We start from the raw sequence: 20483 nt of genomic DNA on the forward strand, positions 1-20483 counted from the left end.
ATTCCAAGTAAAAGGTAATTTCCTGTGCTAAATAGAACACAAAAAGAGCCATTTAAAAACGTGATCATGTTAGGCTCAAACTGCCAACCTAATTCTGGGCCAGAACCACCACAACAGATACAGTCAGGGACTAGCCGCTAACTAGGTGAACGGGTTTCCTTTCTTGGTGGTGTTTGTGGAATGGATGATACAAAGAAAGGGTGAAAGTATCAGAGAAACATTTGGAGAAAGTACCTCATTTTCTTCTTAACCAAGTTAGTTAGCCACCGACTAGTCGTCTCGTCTCAGCTAGCTCAATAGATTCTCGCGTGCTGCTTTTTCTTCTTCTGAAGGAAAAAACTGTTAACCTTGAATCAGTCTTTCTTTTTGATGTAAGATGCCAGGTGAGTATTTTTCCCCCACTCTTCAACACTGGAAAAAATGTTTCCCCAAAACATTCAACAATGAATGGGCACACAAAAAACTCAGGGATATTAGCCCCACGGTGCAGATTTCCTGCAAAGTACCTTGAATACGTTTGCCTCGGCAGCAGGTATTAGGACGTGCTAACTCTGGCCCTGACAGTTTTCTGTACAGCATTGCACATCTGATACCAAGTCACCAAGCAGTGTTTATGCATATGAATAGAACCTCTGAACAGAAACATAGTCTGGTAATGGCTGCACTCATATATCCAATACAGTTCAACTGTCTTCGCAACTGACAGCTGCCATTTGGGATTGTTTTGCTAATGATTAAAAACAGGAATTGTTTAGAAGAGAAAATACTTCACTGTTCTTTACCGTTGAATATTAAGTATCTTCTATACCCTCAAAACATCATATTTAAAATTGGTGTTGCAAATAAAAATCGAAGCTATGTTATTGTTCAGCAGTTCTATTCAAATAAACATTGGTACTTCATTCTCAGAAAGAAAAAAAATGCAGCTGAGGCAAATGCTTAGACACTTGTATTTTAGGTTGTGTAAAAGGAACACTTCACTCTGCATCCATTAAGATTGCCCCTCTGCCTCCATAATATGAATCCACATCTTCAACAGGTAAAACATTCTGCTAAGGATATAAAAAGTTATAAAAGGCAATCATAAAAGATTAAATCTTGGCAGGCATGTCAGCTTTCTTTTAATAAAAACAAAAATAGTCATTGCCATCTAGTTAAATAAGTCTTTTGTTATAGAGGGTTTCCAGTTATTGAAAAGGGTTCTTAAAAAACCCACCACCTGTATCTCAATACCCTTCCCCCTCACCTAGTACACATTTGAGAAAAGAGTCATCTAAGTGCAAATTGCCAAAAGAAAGGTGGAGGAGAGGGGACTTCTTGAAATGGTATGCCCAATCAATTCTCGGTTTATTTTTTTACAACACCAACTCCCCAAAAGTAAAATAACCAAAGTGGCCCTAAAAATACACAACAACAGATCTTCATCTTTGCATTCCTTCCCCAATAACACAAAGTATGTACAGCATGTTTAATAGTCTGCAATATGCAAAGCTTTGTGTTGCTGTCAGCAACCTCTACACCCTCCCGCCCTCCTTATTCACAAATGTACCTCTACTACACACAATTACATCACTAAGCCTGTTAGTTTGAAAAAATCTTAAATCTGTTAAAACTGGAAGATCTTTGTGTAGGGGCTCCACTCATTTGACTCAGGGTTATAGACTTCTACGGTATTCAGAAACTCATTGCCGTCAAACCCCCCCACCGCGTAAATGGTGTTCCCTGCAGCTGCAACCCCAGCGTTGCTCCGCGGTGAAGTCATGTTCCCCATTATCTTCCACTCGTTCCTAGTTGGATCGTACATCTCCACACAGCTGATGGCGTGTGAACCATCAAAGCCGCCACCCACGAACAGTTTTCCTAAAAGAGAAATGAGACAAATAAATCTAGGTAAAGGAAAAAAACAAACCCCTAAACCTGTCTTTTGCTAAAATCGGTGGTTCTTAGAAATGCCTCTTCATTCTGTCAGAAGGATTTATGAAATGCCTACTAGTGTGGCAAGCACACCCTAGAGGCTGGGGATATATGTGGAATAAAACCAGTAAAAACCCACTCGCACACGGAACTCAGGGCAACTGGGAGTGGGGGGTGGCACCACCTAGCCAAAGTGCAGTTCTTGCAACAGTTCCGTGTGGTGGTTGCCATTACTGCCATTTCACAGCTGAAACAAGGCACAAAGATTTTAAACAACTTGCCAAAGACACAGTAAATAGCGACCACCACAGTTTTGTGCACTGGAGGGTTTGTATTAGTCTAGTATGTAACAGCTAAGATGCAAAAGATTTCCGATAACTGAATGTTTTGGGGAGTTTTCCAACCACATAAAATGATTTTGGTAAAGAAATTTCTTCTTGGGAACAAAGTTGAACATTGTAACTATTTTTAAATATACATGCAGAATAGCCTAAATTATTTTCAAACATAAAATTTTAACATTAAATACTGTTACTTATTAAGTCCTCACTTAAATGTTGTTGATAGGTTCTATGACTTTCAGTGAAACAACATATGCCAAAACCAGTTTTCTCGTAGGCTAATGGACGAGAACAAGAGTTGACTTCTGAGGGCATCTCATCAACGTTATGAAGAAATGTCACTCCAGGACAAGAACTGCCCGGCTCGCAGGGGGCTGGAGGCCGCAGGCCAGCAGGCTGCTTGCTGGTGTGTGCACACCCCCGTGCTTTCCCCAGCTGAGCCACAAGCTTACTAAGACTCAGCTTTTGTTCCAAAAACAATATTAGCTAAATTCACTATAGCAATTGTACATAAACCAGTAAACTGAATGTGAAAAGAAAGGTGTGTGTCTATAAAACTAAGTTTAATGCCTTGGAAAGTAGTCTAGAAAGTTTTACCTCTAATCGGGTAGAGAGCAGACAATTAGAATAATGCCCAGATCTAGATGATTTGCACTTATTTTGTTTGACAAATCAAATCATTTAAAATTCCTGCTCTAAGGAAATAAATTCAAGCTCCAAAATGATGCATTAAGAGCATGATTTGTGGAAGAAAATGACTTAGAACTTAATTCAGTGAACTCATCAAAAGATTAATGAATATATTTATATTAAGTACTAAGTTTCTGATTAAGGAAAACCACCAAAGGATATACCACCACACTCCACTGCAACACAAAAGATGGCTGCTTCCAAATTCTGAATTGTGTAAGTTAGCTTTTAGTTGTCCCTGACATTCTCTGGGGATCCTAGAACAAACCCCTCCACCGTCTCCTCGCCCCTCCGAATCCTAGTACTCACCGTCCAGCACAGCCACCCCGGCTCCTCTCCTAGCCACATTCATGGGAGCAATTAAAGTCCAGGTGTTGTTTATGGGACAGTAACGCTCTACGGCACTCAGGCAATTCCAGGACTCCGCACCTCCGATTATGTACAGGTAACCACCGAGCTCACAGACTGCAGACTGGTGTCTACCTAGGAAACCAAGTCAAACCAAAAGTATCACTCTATCTCCAAAAACTAGTGTGTACTAAACATACTATTAATCTGGAGGTCTTTTGGGGGAGAAGAAGGGGAAAAAAACTTTTTTAAAGGAAAAAAAATCAACTCACGAATGTTCAGAGGAGCGCAGCTTGTCCATGACTTTGTTACAGGATCAAAAACATCACAGTTTTTCAGTCCTTTCTGACCATACGGATCAGAGCCACCAAGGATGTATAATTTCCCATTCAGGGCGCACACCCCTGTGTGAGTGGAAAACAAGGTCACGCACGGAGAACGGAAGCACCCTGTGTAAATGCCCGTTACCTCTGGAGGAGAGCAGCATTACCGGCATTACAACGGTTGGTTCTCAACTCTGGAACAGGAATCCAGTCGTCTACGTATGGATCGTACATCTCTCCACAGCTCAGGTCATCCGAGTGGCCATTCGACCCACCAACCACGTAGAGTTGGCCCTGTACGAGAAGGAAGAGGTGAGCATTCCTGCCGTCCTCCAGTTATTAGAAAAAGCCAAGTGCGGGCTGCGTCTTCCTGAAACCGAGCGCGCTCACCATCAGCACAGCCATCTGAAATCGGGCTCTCGGTGTTCGCATGGGGGCGAGGAAGGACCAGTGATCTGTACGGGGGTCGTAGCATTCAACTGTTCGAAGGCATTCCTCTCTGTTATAGCCACCTGGTGAAGAACCACAAAGACTTATGCTTAAAACATTAAACTGGACAAGGGTTTCTGGTCCAGAATGGCTGAAGTAGCCACAAACTTATAAGGCCCCAGTAGTTCACATCTCTTAATTAAGAGCTTACAAATAGCTGAATAGTAACGTTTTCAGTATGACTAAATTAGTTTAAGAATTAGAAACACACTGCATCAAAGGTTAGGCAACGGAATTTAGCTGTTATTTCCCTGTTGTCTTACAGTGCGGTACACTGAAACGCCAAGAAAGAAGGTGTATCAAACCCTTCTCTCTCCGGAGTTTGCCTGTCACGGGCAAGTGCGACACGTCCACTCGCAGGCTTGGCTGCTAGAAGGTTCCCAGTCGGAAACCGCTCTCCCTTGTTCTTACCTGCAGCTATGAGCTTGCCGTTCAGCTCTGCCGTCCCCAGACCAGACCGTGCGTAGTGCATGGGTGACATGGGCTTTTCCACCGGCTCATCTGCCTGCATCTCAAAGCTTAAGCTTTTCGTTAGTTTTGGAGTACTTGTTGGTGAGCTCTGGGGGCTGTTTCGCCCGTGAAGGAAGATGACACACAATGTACCATCCAGCACAGCCAGGCACAAGTAGGTGTTATCTGTGAAAGCACAGAAGTGCTGTAAGATGCAATCACTAATTCCTTGTGGTTGCTATGCAGTTCTGAACTGAACTCCCGATTCCAGACAGGACCGGTCTGCTACTCCAAACTTAGCTGCGTCTAGAGATGTTTCTTCAAGTAGTCACTTCGCAAGTATAAAAAAATAGCTCCACTAACACTCCTTAGAAAATAAATAAATTGTAGACAGTCTGACAAGGGAAATACACTTACTTGAAGTCTTTTCTGAAGCAATGATTTTCCACTCATGCTTAGGGCTTTGTACCGTGGCACTTGGAGAAGAGACACATCCAGTGGAACTGCTACTTATCGGCTTATGGCCATTCTCACGTGGTGGCTTTTTCTGCAAGATCAAAAGGCAGCTACAGACACCTAGCCAAAGACCACAGCAGGTGTACCTTTGTTCCCGAGCTACTCCACAACACTGAGAAAGACACTTGGTACCCTGCATCTGCGCATCACCGTCACACAGCACGCCCAAACTGAACACAACCAACACTTCCAACGGACACAGGCTACTTCCGTCTGCACTTCGTAACAACTGTGCTCACAAAACTTGCCTGGCCAGGACAAGCTCAATTTAAACAACTAAAACTATATATTGCAGGCCGAGTGTCAATTCTTTAATGGAGGGAAGAAAGGAAATCCTCCGCTCCATAATCCACATATGCTCACATTTATAGTAAGTACAGAACAGTTTAAAAGATATTATACATTTTAAATGACATGAATTAACGGAGACTGCATTTAACCCACTGTCTCCATGACACTCCAACCTAGAGAAGTCGAAGGTCACTGTGTACCAGAGCCCTTCACACAATGCCAGCACAAAGTGAGTGGACGTGACAACATGCAGCCAGTCCCTCTGAAAGTTCTTTACAGGAAAAAGGTGTAAATACAAAACACCTTTTACAGTCTGTTTCTTTAGGACTACCTTATAGGTATTATAGAGTGGTTTTCCAAACAAACAAAACTATATTAAATCACAGAAATAAAAAACAGTAATTAGAAACAATAATGCTAAAAGAGCCAACATTCACAAAGTAGAACACCTAGGAACACTAAAAGAGGGGGAACAGGACAAAGCTGCAAAGTTTAAATGACTTTCAGAGACTTACAATGCGTTCTCATGCTTGAGTTCCCTTTGATGGTTTTCTTTCAAGGACTTTAGCCCAGGCCATTTGTAAAAAAGATGTGATCCCAGGGAAGGGGAAGAGCCAGCACCCCCCGACCCCCCAGTCCCTGGCCAAGTCTGCCTATCCACTTACTCTGGTCCCCAGGGCCAGAGCCACGTGGGCAGGTAAAACTTGTAATGGAAATCTGTACTTCTGATAGAAGCAAAAATCCACGTAACCGCAGAGAAAAAGATTTGGGTAGCTACTTGAAGCTCTGAAAAAACTATTTACGGCCAAGTTTGATCTTGGCCATTCAGCAAGTGTGGTTATAGCACATGGAGGCTATTTTGAGAAAAGGCAGAAAATGCACCATGTTAATGGTTATTCCATTCCATTGACACATTTATTATGTGCCTAGACATCATCAGACACTTTTTCACTTCCTCTTTTAATCCAATGAAGGCAATGCTACCCACACATGTCATAGATCAAAATACAGAAGCTCAGAGAACATACATACTGCCCAAGGCAATAACAACTAAAGTAAAAGACTAGGCATTCTGTATATAAAACCACTCTTTAGATACGACAGACTGTCCTCTGCTACCAGAGTTACAAGGAACACAGAACCCTCCCCCAATCTGTGGGAAGAGGGATCCAGGGCATCACAAACTGACAATGCTTACATTAAGAGTTTTTAGCACAGTAAGAGAACTGGTCTAACGTGAAAGGGAAAAGCACACTGACAACGAACACCGCCAGTGTTACACAACCAACAAGCCTGGTACAGAAATGCTGGTGAACTCTTTCATATTCCTTCTGAACATTCTCAAACATGATCCTTCACTCCGCCTTCCCTTCAAACGTGCCCACACCGAACCGCACCACCCAGCCCTCTCATCATGGCCCGTGCCTCCCCAGGAGGTAGTCTCTAGTGGCTGTTTCTTTTTCAGCTTGGCAAGCTAAGGGTTTCTCGACCTTAATACTCAAGGAAACTATATCCACTCAAGGTTACTACTAAGCAGTTTCCTGGAACCAGTGCAGGAGTCATGTCCCTAACCCTTTACACGACTTCCTAGAGAAGGCCATGACATGGCTGACAATTGAGTCCTCCTTCCCACTTCCCCTCCTGCGTTAACTAGCTTTTACAGAACAATGTTTCTCATTGTCCTCCTAGAGTTCTAATGGCTTCTTCTCAACCTGTTCCCAAGGCTTCGTGTGTCCTCTCATCCTTTTCCCATTATGATCTCTGTTCATGGCACGACCTCCTCCTAAGGAGTCACACCTCAGAACCCGGCTCACTCTCAGATTCTTCCTTTTCCCAGTCTAAACAATCACGAAGAACTACTGACTCAGGGCTGGCTGGTGCGGCTCAGTGGACTGAGTGACGGCCTGAGAACCAAACGGTCACCAGTTCAGTTTCTAGTCAGGGCACGTGCCTGGGTCGTGGGCCAGGTCCCTGCCTGGGGGCCTGCCAGAGGCAACCCACTGATGTTTCTCTTTCTCACTACCTTCCCTTCTCTCTACAAGTAAACAAACACACTAAAAAACCAAACAAACTACTGACTCGGTCCTTGTAACTGACTATCTGGAGTCCACCCTTGTCCTTAATGCCCTCACATTCAGCCCTTTTCTTCTTCCACCTGAACTGCTGCTCGTAACGTCCTACAGATTGGTCCCAGGAGCTCTAATCTACTTTCCGAAACTGATGATAAAAATAGAAGGGTTTAATGCAATCATCTGGTAAAGAAAAAACAAAAACCCCGCCCAAATCAGCTGGAATGCCACCAACCAGAGGCCGCCACCTGATGGTTAACCATTTGTCTAAAATACGATTAATACATAGATGCTTGCTCTACAGAAAAGTACCGTAACTTAACCCACTTCTCTACTGTGAAATATACCTGTTCCTATCGCTCTGCTCCCTTTTCTAAAATCCTCTGAAAGTTTAAGTACAAGCCCTAGTCGGGTGGCATTGGCCTACTTTCCCAGTCATGTGACCTGCGACTCCAAGAGTGTCGTCCTTGCACAGACTTCCTCTGCCGTCTGCCGTGCAAACTCTTCTGACCCCGAGACTGCTCACCTGCCGCCTCTTTTGTGCACCTGCCCCGGTCTCTCGCCCCTCGCCCCCACTGTGCCCTCCCCTTTATGCCTTCGGTAGGCCCCTCTTATGCCTGTACCGGTTTACAGCTCCTATGAGGTCCTACAAGCACGAACTGTCTGTCAAAGACATTTTTGTGTCCCCGTGTCTAACACACTGCCTGCCACTGCTCAGGGATTCAGTCTTTGCTTGCTGAAACAGTGCTTTTGAAAAATGGTATCTTCAGACTCAAAGCCTTTTTCTGAGAATGAAGATGGTCAGTCACTATTAAAACAGAACACCTAAGAATGTCACATACAGGTTACATGTAGCCTATCAGCTGTCTTCTAGTTATTCAAGGAAAACACCCCTTAAGCTGGGTCAGCACCTACGTTGTATTTTATCACTAATAAGTAGGGATAATGTTGAGTTAAAGCCCCCCGCCGCCCCAAACGTCTACTGTATAACATATAAACTTTAAACACAGGAAAACCAACCTGTTGTTTCAGAAGTTAGGATAATGGCACCCCGTTTGGGGATGGAGTGGGGCAGTGACTGGGGAGGGGCAAGAGGAAGCCTCTCAGAGCTTCTGACCCGCGTAGTATTTAAACTAGTGAGTTCACTATGTGACACAATTTGTATAATTTTTTCTGTTATTTGTTCACAAAGTAACAAAGTGTGACACTTTAAAAAAACTGCATCTACTTAATAAGTCATTGCTGTTGCCAACTATTTTTTAAACCAAATAACACATTTATTTCTACATTGCTTCATCTTACTTGAAATCTTTCTATTTGTAAATGTTATCAAGAAAAAAATCTAAATTGGGGTTTCCCAATTTGTTAACTTCTTTTCATGCGGCAAAAAAGCGGTAGTTAGCTCTAAGGTATGCTTGTTTTCTCCCAAAAATGTGTCTGTGCAAATGTCATACCAAGGAAGCTCTTCCACTTTCCTTTATTAAAGGAAAATCTCAGTCCACTGCACGATGCTCTACTCAAATTCCAACCTGAGGTTACCTCAGATGTGCAAAGTGTACCTGCACAAACTGAATGTGGTCATCCTCACTGCCAAACACCTCAGCCTGTCCATCTAGAAGGTTCCCATCAAGCAGCTTGTGATCAGCTGAGTAGTACAAGGTTTGAACCTGCAAAACAGCAACAGAACACCCATGTGGCTACCGTCTCCATGGCTCCACCACTGGGCCGCAGATCACACAACCGCCTCGAGGAAATCTCCAGGGTGCTGCTTGAGCTTCTTGACATCTCACTCTGGCGGGATCCCGGAGTAAAGAAAATACATGTCATGGTTGTAAAAATTGAAAAAACAAAAATAAAAGACAGAATCTTCTAGGCCCGGCTGCAGAGTCTTTGGCTTGATTGGCATGAAAGAAATCTTCCTTTTTTTCATAGCTTCCATTATATAGCATTAAGAAAAAAGGCACCAGTACAGTATATAGTCTTCAAAATACATGTATTTACAATAAAATACTGAATATAGTTTACACCTCTAAGGATAAGTGGTCTAACTTGCATAAATGTATTTCTGTCCTGTAGGCAATGTCAAGAAAAGCAGATGAAAAATAAATTCAAAAATTCAAACAAGCTGTAGAGACACTTCCCTCAACAGATGCAAATACAAGGCAAATGCATCTGGTTTTCAAGTGGAAAACTATACAGGACTTGAAGATCACCTGTTATCCTTTCCAGAACATAATGATAATAGAATTTCTAAAGGCCTAAGAGGCATGGTAAGCCATTAGCGGACCTGAAAGGCTTAAGTGCAGGGGTAAACTCAAGGTTTACCTTGAGTAAACTCCACTGCTCCACTGCCTATATTTAATTCCCACTATTTCTCCATTAATTTTTTTCTTGTGTGTTTTTGAAAAGCCCAAGTTGCGCTGACTATATGTATGAACAGTATCATTGAAAAACACAAAGCTTTTAAAGATAGGAATCCTGTAAAGGAGTAAACACCATTAAATCATCATCGTTCTCTGCCCACAGCAGATTTTTCTTAGGAGAACTGGGGCAGGACTGCTGCTTCTTTACGTGTCAATACACTTGAGGTTTCTTCTTGTTTCTTCAGTCTTGGGTATCCTAGTTTTGTTAATAAACCTATGGGGAGATAAATCAATGGGGAGGAACAACCATTAGAAGCTTTTACCTACTTGTCAACTTTAAAGCAAAAACCTGTGAAGAAAAATTAAGAATCTACAGAAAATTTCAGTGTACCACCTCCCACTTCTAAAGCAAATTACATGCTACTTTAAAGAAAGTTAATAGCACATAATAAGCAAAGAAATTTAAAAAGGAAAGCAGAAGACCAAACTGAACAGTTCATTCAGCTCACCTGGACACCCCCCCTGTTTCTCAGCTTAGGGGTACCTATAGCAAAATTTAAATTCTTTAGGGTCATGGTTATAAAATAAAGGTGAAAGGGAATCCTTCACGTCATAGCAAAATAATCCTTAAGAACTGCTGAATCCCATTTACTCTAAAACCAACCTCTTCCATCAGCTCTTCCAGGGTGTCTCCGTTCTCCCAGATGCTGCGCTGCACCCAGTTGATTACCTTTGTGTACAGTTTGCCGTTGCTGGGCAAGCAGACGTTGTCTTCCAGCATCACCTCCAACTAGAGTCGGACGACAGCAGTAACATGTGGATCAGTGTCGACCCTCCAATTTTCAGCTTAGTTCTCAAATTCCTAATCAAGCTGTGAATAAAGATGCCCCACTTGCACTTACTCTAACTTGTGAACTAGAATTAAGAACCAGTGGCCCAAAAAAACAAAGAAAGTAAACACACTGGTTGGCAGAAAACCGTGACACTGCTAAAAATAACTATCATTTCAACGTACTGTCTTTTTCACAACCGTACTGTCTTTTTCACAACACAGACAAAGATTCTGTGCCTGGAAATAAGCATCTGTGGATTTTACTCTTACCTTTAGCCGGGGAAGTTTGAGAAACTCTTCCTCTTCTGAAATTTGTAACAAATGCTCCTGAATATAAGCATCGACCTTATTCAACAAACGCGAGTCTCCCATACAACTTGCAAAGTTTCGGTAAGAGATGCAGCTGGTAACATCCATTCTGGACAGTAAATAATCGCCACAAACCTTGGAAAACAATTAAGAGTGCCAACATTTACATCAATTTTATTTGACAAACATTTAGTACTCAATGTGTATGCATTCTGTGAAGACAAAGATGAGTAAAAGCTCGTGGCCATGAGAAAACAAGTTTAACAGTTGGAAGAAACAACACATGCGAATGATAAACATCAAAGAATGGCACACAAATGTGTAACTCATTTAAGAAAACAATAAACTGAAATGCTATGATAATGCACATGAAATGTACAACTTTCAACTAGAATCATCATGGCAGGAGGGCTGTAGTTTACTGACCCCCACACATTAGAAGATCAAATGCTTTTCTTCCTATGAATTATTAAGCACTTCTCAATGGTGTTAAATTCTAGAAGGAATACTTTTAAAGAACCTGGAAGAGTAAGAAAACAAAGAACTGCCCTGGCTAGATAGCTCAGCTGGTTAGAGCACTGTCCTGATACACCAAGGTTGTGGGTTCAATCCCTGGTCAGGGCACACACAAGAATCAACCAACGAATGCATAAGTAAGTGCAACAACAAACTGGTGTTTCTCTCTCTTTCAAATCAATAAATAAACTTTTTTTAAAAAAGCAAAAGAACAAAGAATTGAGGTTATGTGATGGAGAAAAAGAAAATACATTTTTTTTTGCACTGATCCCTGGTTTTAACAATCCAGTTGAAGTTTCCTTTAAATTAAGAGTGCCCAAAACGGAACCTTAGACTAGCATAGTACTAGAAAAGTCTGAGTCCCTCCAGATGGCAGAAGCAGACAGCCACGTGGTTTTTTTCCACCCAAAGCTCACCTGAGCACTGTCCTCTCTCCTGCACACAGATTCTTTGTTGTTTTTTAAATGACTGTTCTATGACAGTTGTCCCCATTTTCTGTTGCTCTCCCTGCACCGGCCCGCTGGCATTTAAATTCATGCTACCAAGCGCTGACGCTGATGCCCTTCCGGAGAAGACTGACGGAAGAGGATGACTCCAGCCCCTATTATCTGAGAGGAGGTGTGACCCTGCTAGATTACCATATGCTAGTTAAAATAGCATATTCAGTTCTCTAGGGGGCAAAAAAGTCTTTCAAGTTCTTAAGACTAACAGATGACAAGTTGCGCCTTTTAATCATAAAGTAGACTCCTTGACAACAGCAGTCCTTGTGTGTGTTACTTCTGGTACTCTACCTGCTTTACTCGGTCCATCTTCAGCTTTTTGGCTGCAGAATAAACATCTTTTACTAATTCCTTATCAGCTTTCAACCTATTAAAAAATAAAAGTTCTTGATCATTTCACGTACCAAGGCCTTAAAACGGGTTCTTAATATAGAGAAACTTGGAATTTCCTGATGAGACTCCCTGATTCTATAAATTACTTCACAGAACTCACTGTGCAGTGTAGGCATAATTCAACAAGACTTCCACAGCTTCCGGGTTGAGATCGTCGAATTTAACGTGAGAAACTCGGTGAGGATCACTATCGCTGTTGAAGATTTCAAACAAGTAGGGGCTGCAGCACGCCAGGACCGCTCTGTGCGCCAGCATCTCGTGGCCGCACACCTGCAAGCACACGGGGTTCAGATGAGGGACGTTACGGACTCTGTATTTCTCTAGCTCATCGTTTTCTTTTAAAAGTTATGTCATTAAATGCCTCCTATGAACAGAAAATAAGCAAATCCGAGATCCCATGGCTTTTAATAATAAAAGACCACTCCCGTAAGTTTCCGACTAAGTTTTAAATACCTGAAGTCGAACATCACAGAACTGGCCACTTTTCCTCAGGGCGTTTAATTTGGCAACGGAGGACTCAATGAAATTTTCATCTTCAAACATTAAATATCCATTGGGAATCATTTTTCCTTATAAATTTGGCTGAAGAGCAAAAAAAAGCCGAGTTATTTTACTTGTGAGTCGGGATTTCCATATTTTAAAAAGCAATACAGTATCTTACATTTCAAATTCCATCCTGTCGACAACAACAAATTGATCTTACAAAAACGTGGGTGAACCAGCACTGGCGCTGAACGTCCCAGTCCTTGTACCCTGTGCCCTGGTGGCCTTTCCAAGGATTCAGAGAGCATCTCGGTGGGTATGTGCGATCTGGGCCGTTTCCATGTCTATCAACATTCATTGCGAAGGGAGAGGACCGGAAGCCCAGCCCTGCCCACACCCGCTCTGGGAACCAGCTCAAAGCCCGGACGGCGGCGACCTGGTCCTCCAGTGCAGGGTTCCTTTCAGCTGCTGTCATTCCTTTACCCGCAATGATACACACTGATACGGAAGATGAACTTAAATTCTGGTCCCTTTGCAAGTTCCATATATTCTAAATCACTTGGAAAAGTACATGACAGAGACTTATGTTCTGTTCAAGTTTCCATTTCACCTTTTCTCGTGAACAGGTGACTACCGGGCGACACGACATGCACCATTGTAAAGCAGATAATAGGAGAATCAGTTTGAAGTGACTGATTTATCCAAATCCAAAATATAAAGGGGGAAAATAGGAATTTTTTTTTACTACAAATGATTACTGACTTCACATTTTAAAAAACTATGGAAGGGTATTAATGTAGGTGGTACCGTCTTCAGAAAAACAAGGTATCTTAAAGGTGCACTGGGCAATGAATATTCACTCACCTGCTATCCTGGTGAGAAATGTACCTCTGGGGCTTAAATAATCCAAGACAAAGGAGTGTTAAATCTCAGCACTTCATTGAGGTATGAAGACAGTTGGTTGAAGTGAAGGCAGAGGTGTCTTAAGCTCCAATGGTGATTCCAAAACTATCAGGCTTGAAAATGATGTAATCAAGTCCTTAAAAGCTATAGACATGAGTTTCTTCTGTGATAATCATGCATCATAATCTGTAAAAATGAAATATTTTAGATATTCATAAGGATCAAAGACTCCACTGATCTGGGCAGATCACATTACGTAAGTCTTGATCTTGAAGAGATTTTGACGTAAATGGCACGAAGAGAGAAAAGAACTAACGAATATGATTACATAGCATATAAATACTTTTTTATTTAACCTGCCATTACTGAGGTCATCAAAAACAAACAAACCTTCCCCAAAGGCAGGAGGAGCTGATAATATTGATCATTAAAGTGAGATACACAGGCCCAAGGTCAGAAAACAAACACAGTGTCCGGCAGAAGTGAAGCCTGCTCTGACTATGGTTTGTGGGATAATAATGTGGATGTGATAATTTACAGTTTTAATTTAAACACTTCATCTAAATTGTCATATGGTGTGCTTGAATTTACTATTGTTATGTCACAGAATTACACACTTCTGATTTTGTAGTAAGAGATTTTATAATAAAAAAGGGGCATTATTTGTGCCAGACCCTGTATAAATCCTGGTTAATTCTATTCTCTACTATTGGAGTCAGATGAATATGGAAACATGTGATCCTTCTGTTTTCACCAGCCAGCAAGCAACTTGGGCATCATTCCCAGACATGTACACAGTGTTATAGACAAACCGGATACACTGTTCTCCAAAATGTGCTCTGCACTTCCCCACCTCTGTACCTTCTTATAAATACCCTCTAGCCCGGGGGTGCCAAATTCATTTTCACTGGGGGCCACATCAGCCTCGTGGTTGCCTTCAAAGGGCCAAATGTAATTTTAGGACTGTACAAATGTAACTACTCCTTAACAGTGAAGCGGGAGTTCAGCACTGCCAGGCCTGATAAAACAAGGTGGAAGGCCGAGTGTGGCCCATGGGCCTTGTGTTTGCCACTGTGCCTTAGTCCAACCTCTGCCAGATGAAATCTTACCTCTACAGAGCTCCTGCCAAATCCTTCCCCCCACCCCGTAAGAACTAGCTTCTCCACAAAGTGACCCCTCTCTGAACAATATGTGAGACTTTCCGGCTGGCCTCTTCTGGGTTGTGTTTCTGTATCTTCCTTCATTCAAGGTCCCTTGAAGGCAGAGCCTCCATCTTGTTCAACCTTGTATCTATCCCATCTAACCCCTACCAAAGCAACTTAAGCAAAAACTTGAATAATAAGATTCACCTAAACTGTGATTACACCACGACTCCAGGAAACCAGAACAACGAAATTATTTGAAAAATATGCATATTTTTAAATGAACATCTTAAAATTATCCAGACTTTCTTTATACATCAATCAAACCCACAATTCTAAACCTAGCAATTTTGTTAAGATAAATAACCACTAAGGTCCGATCCAGTTCTAATTCAACAAACCTCCTGTGTTAAATTCAACACACACACAGTCTGTACGTGGGATCCCAAGAGTGGGATCGCATTGGCCCCCACTGTGCCTGAGAATTCTTCTGCCTCAGCTGGGACTGTTGTCAATGTGTACCCCCACAAAGAAACCATAGCATACCTTTATGTAACACTGATTTCCGCTGCTCTATACTTTTCTCTAGATTAGTTAACTCAGCTTCTCTTAAGGAACCAGGTCTAACAAAGTAGATGTTTTCCAAGTAACACACACTTCTCTGTAGAGAACACACTATCTCCTAAAGAAACTTTCAAACGTTCTTAGCCAAGACCCAGTGCAAGTTAGGAAAATCTTTGTACATGTGGTTACACAGGGGCAGTCCATTCACGCACATGGCGGTTAAACCCTCACTTCATTGCACAAGCTGCTCTTAAAAAAAGGGTGGAAGGAGACTCTCCATGCAAGTTCTGTTGATATGATTAAAATGTACCCTTCGAAAAACCCAAACCAGTATGATATGGAGATTTATAAACATTTTAAACTTTGACCAGTTTTGTTTGGTGTCTATTTGTAAATTAGTCTTGACCTAAAAATAAAAACAGCATCTATTTGCATTTGATAAATTGGAAGTTCTACCTTAAGTTTATTTTTGAAAACAAAAACAGATGGTTGAAATCACTTCGGTCCTTTGGGAGAATGCGGAAAATTTTTGTAGCAAATCTTGGCATATAAATCTGTACAGTGTTACTAGTTTTGCAAATAAAGTGAGTCCTACTATACACCTAGTACTTGATGGTTCTCTAGTACATCAAGATCTCAATATGGATCTTACCACTTTAACGTCTACTCATCAGTGCAACCCTAACTCGATTTTAAAAGCTAATGCAAGGCCAATGGATATTGGAGTCAATGCAGCAATCTTACTTTATTCAATCACTGTCCTTCTATATGTCGTCCCTTCTCTCACCCAGCCCCAAGTTAGGGGGTCACAGCAACTCCTGCCCACAGAAACATGTCTGACAATTCACATGCACTTCCACTAAGGTTAAGACTGGGCAAACTGAGAGTTTTAAACTGTTCCGAAAATTCACAGAAAATCATGAAACTCAATAATTAGAGAAATCAAAAAGTAGAGAGAGGGCTTTTCTCCTTTGAAAAGCCAAACCAAAAGTGGATATTTAAAATACATATTTGAGTAACCCACTTTTAAAATGAAAGCTGAGGTCAGATGCAATATATTCTGGTAAATACTCTCCAGTTCCTTAATACACTCAGTGCAAGAAAGGAAGACAGAAGACTCATAAATGAGTAATTAAACTTCTTTAGTAACATCCAGAAGTTCGCGTGTTACCACAGACCCCCCAAAGATTGGCTTAACTGAAATAGTATTCAACAAGTTTCCTTTTTAAAGAGTTAAAAAAGGTGGGCACAGTATTATCTCCCTCCAAATTTTTCTTGGGCCTTCAGCAAGAAAGAGTGAGATAAAACCTTATCAAACCTTCAGAGGATCCTTAAAACTTCAAGGCAAATTACAAACATTATATGCTTCAAGGCAGTCTTTTGAGGGCGTCCCAACTCACACAAAATAGCAATCAATTCCATCTGTTAAAGGATTTTATAATTATACAAAGTAAACCAATGAATCTTTTTAAAAACAGAAGTTAACAGATTCCCAATGTCACCTCGGAAACTACAATCACCAGCCGTTTATATCAAGTCACCAGTCACACTTATTCGGTCCCACGCTTTTTAACCTCATTGTTCTGTAATTGTTTTATCCCACAAACATTTATAGCCCCAAACATATGGCAAGCACAATCTGGAATGGGATGCTCATGAAACAGTGGAATTAACTCCCTTCCCCAGCGTTGAACACTGCAGACCAACCAGACCGAGAGATAAACCAAGCAGTGAAGACAGGTCAAACAAAAAAGGAAAAAAAGTATGGCAGCACACGTATTCCAGAAACTGCAGCTATTTCTATCTCAAAGGATTGCAGTTTGCAGGATGCATTCGGAGAATAGTGGGAGAGGAAGTAATAGCGATAGACGCTAGGTTTACACAATGCTGGAGAGCTGAAAAGGATTTAGCACAAAGCACAGGATACCAGCAGAAATGTGCAGATGGCCTGCGGGAATGGCTAAAACATGGAAGCAGGAAAGTACAGATAGTATACACCCAGGCTTTTTCTCAGGCAGTAGGGGCATTCCGCAGATAGGAGACATCAGGATCAAACCCAACTGCCGAATTAGAGTCACAAAAAGCCTAACAGTCATTTTAGTTTGCTCCATGCGCAAACTTAGGAATGAAGAGAGGAATCTGAGGAATTTGCTTTGGGACAGTACAGTGCTGAGGTACCTGTTGGGCGTTCAGGCTGATACCACAAGAGTCAGAATACTGATCTAGGTATAGGTTCAGAAATGATCTCTAAGACGGTAACTGAAGTTGGTAACTATAGATAAACATGTATTTGCTGTGGTCCTAACATACACAAAAAACAAAGACCCAGAAATCAGTCCCTTATTCATAATTCCTCCATTTACATTTTAGCACAAAACGCTGGAAGGATCCCCAACCTCCAAGAATTCCTTCCTGTAGATGTGATTATCCAATCATACTGTTGAAAGGTCAATGAAATTATTTTTAGGAGTAACTGATCTTAGTAACAATGATTAAGACATTTGCTTAACAAGAAAACTTTTACATTGAAAAGCCCTTATTTGCAAAACCACATTCAACTGCCACCTAAAATATCTTTAAAGCAAAGAAAACAAAACCCCACCCTAAAGTAAGGGGCCCAAACCCCACTCATTTAAAGCTAAGTCAAAACCTGGAACGCTTTGCTTTAAGGGGAAAGTTAGAAAAATAGAACTACAAATTAAAATAAATTAAGAAACTTATGTCTATTAATCAGAGATGTCCTCTAATATGAAAATACAGAGGAAAACCATTCCGGATCTCTTTTTGGTCAGTGACTCTAGTCTGTTTTACAAACTCCAGCTACCAAATTATAGACATTTGATAAGGAGCCTGCCAGCCGACATTAAATGATACTCGTCTCAATCTCATTCTAAATAGTCAGTGACTCTGACTATAGTGTCTCTGACTATTTAGAGGCAAATACAATGCCTTAGCATCTTTAAGTCAGAAGCTTCAGCAGCAGTATTATGCCTACAAGCTATTCGTTAGTATTGTTATCTTTAAATCAACCGCCAGAGCTAGAATTATTAAGAGAAAATCCAGTCTGGTTCATACTGGACATGTTCAATTGTTATGAGTAGACTACGCTTCCAAAGTTTTTCTCTATTACTAGACAGAAGATCCACATACAAGTGAGGCCAGGATGTTCTAATTACTCCATCACTGACATTAGGAAATGAAAACGCACCCTTCGGGCACCCGATTTCTACTTGCTATAGTTTTCAAAATCTGCTGTCTCACACAAAGATCAATAAACGACGTACTTAGAAAAAGTAAACCTATTTCTAAAGTGTTTGTGGTTCAAGTTTCCCTACGTTCAACTCTCAATTTGATACTGCCTGATACCTACCTAAGAGCTTATAACCAGAGACCCTTTGCAAGAGGTGAAGATAGCAAAAGACCACACCTCTCCGCCGAATTCTTTTGCAAAAAAAAAAAAGAGAGAGAGAGAGAGACAATGGCGAGCGCCCCGGAGTGACTAGTAAGCCCGTAGCCCCAGGCCTTCCTCCGCGCGCGCAGCAGGGCCGGCGCCCACTCTGCGGGCTGAGAGGCAAAGCCCAGCGCCTGCACACCCCCGCCCGGGATTGGCCGGCCCTGCAGTCATTCAACGCCCACACGTCAGGGCGGCTGCTCCCTCCCTCCTCCCGCCCTCCTCTCCCCGCGCTTGGCAAGAAAAGCGGGCAACGTGGAGCGGGAACAAAGGACCCCGCGGCCCACGGGGGTGCCACCTCACTCCAGGCCGGGGACACCAATGCAGCCCGGGGTCAGCTCTCCACCCACACGCTAGTCCTGTGAGGTCTCAGGTTGGAGAGTCCAGACCTGGGCAAACCCACACACTAGGCATCGGATCTGACAGCGGGAATGGAGATTCCCGCATCCTCCTTCCGGCAGGTCCTCCCTGCCCCTCGGCCCCCTAACACAGGCGCCTGCTCCCTCTGCTCCGGCTTTCTCCGAGGCTGCCCGCATCCGCCTGAGGCCGCCACGACCCAGCAACCATGGCAGCGCCCGAGGCAAAAGGCTCTCAAGGCGCCGGCCTCTCGCCCACAGAGTGTGGCGGAGGCTCAAGGGTTTCTCCCCCCAGGCTCGGGACTCAGCTCGGATTCCAATCACTCAGCTCAGATTCCAACCGCTCCCTCTTTCTCCTCCCCGTTGATGGGAACAGGAATTATTACCTGGTTCATCTCTGAAGAGATGGAAAAACTCATCTCTGGAGCTTCGAAGGGGAGCAGCAGGAAGCGGGCGGGACCAGGCCCAACGGAAAGCGCGTCTCGAGTCCGCGGAGGGGGGAAGCGATCGAGCGGGAGGACACTCGGTCGGTCCACGGAGGCTGCGAGGAGAGGGGAGCGCCACCGAGTGTTCGCGGGGACTCGCTCGCCGGCACAACCGCGCCGAAGCAGCAGGCGGAGAAACTGTACCCAGCAGTCCCCAGCAACCGACCTCCACGCGCGCCCCAGAGACACTGCCGCAACCGCAGCCAGCCCGCGCCTTACCCCCTCGCACGTCACCACGTGCGCGCCAACGCCTCGCGGGCGCTTCCGGCCCCAGTGTGTCCGCGAATCACAGGCGAGCACCGGGAAGGATGCAGGCAGAGGCCCCGCCCACCCCCTGCCCTGCCCCGCCCTGCCCCGCCCCCCCTTTCTCCCTCGTTCTCTCCGGTTCCTTCCAGCACCGCTCAAGTAGGTCAACGCAAGGTGATCCCTGGGAGAAACGTTGTGCTCAGGGTGCGCCTCCTTTTACTTCCCGTACCCTCTCGTCACAGCTTTCAGACCATCCGGGAACTAGTTCCCGCCAGCCGCCCTCACCTGTTCTGCCTCCTCTGAGAGGCACAGCAGCCAGGGGCATCTCATGGGGGAGATTAGGTTTCTCCACGTCAACTTTACATCTAGACAACTGCCCTTGACTGGAGCTGGCCGCGGAGCGCACTAGTCTCAGTGTAGTTGCCCTTGGCCCCTACCTTTGCTGGTGGGTGGTGGTGTGCTGGCAGGAGGGTGGAGACTGTGAGGAAGGAGAGAAGCGGGTGCGAAAA

The 20483-nt window shown here is 43.3% G+C and overlaps 1 protein-coding gene across 2 annotated transcripts; it reads right to left on the minus strand.

Moving 5' to 3' along the window:
- Positions 1 to 932: 932 nt before the first annotated feature.
- Positions 933 to 19955, minus strand: IVNS1ABP (influenza virus NS1A binding protein). 2 transcript variants are annotated; one of them, XM_037034922.1, is made up of 15 exons: positions 19630 to 19955; positions 13692 to 13916; positions 12798 to 12926; positions 12445 to 12614; positions 12243 to 12318; positions 10897 to 11070; positions 10459 to 10584; positions 8991 to 9098; positions 4973 to 5102; positions 4517 to 4741; positions 4007 to 4128; positions 3784 to 3910; positions 3566 to 3697; positions 3255 to 3428; positions 933 to 1860 (listed from the first exon to the last, which is right to left on the minus strand). In XM_037034922.1, the coding sequence occupies exons 3-15, from the start codon at positions 12906 to 12908 to the stop codon at positions 1607 to 1609; spliced, it is 1929 nt and encodes a 642-aa protein (XP_036890817.1). In that variant the 5' UTR covers positions 12909 to 12926; positions 13692 to 13916; positions 19630 to 19955; the 3' UTR covers positions 933 to 1606. The 2 variants fall into 2 exon arrangements, with proteins under 2 accessions (XP_036890817.1, XP_036890818.1); XM_037034923.1 differs by lacking the exon at positions 19630 to 19955 and adding an exon at positions 18807 to 18885.
- Positions 19956 to 20483: the final 528 nt, after the last annotated feature.

This window comes from Sturnira hondurensis, unplaced genomic scaffold (assembly GCF_014824575.4).
Source record: "Sturnira hondurensis isolate 20B ecotype Veracruz unplaced genomic scaffold, ASM1482457v3 Scaffold0022215, whole genome shotgun sequence".
Lineage (NCBI taxonomy): Eukaryota > Metazoa > Chordata > Mammalia > Chiroptera > Phyllostomidae > Sturnira > Sturnira hondurensis.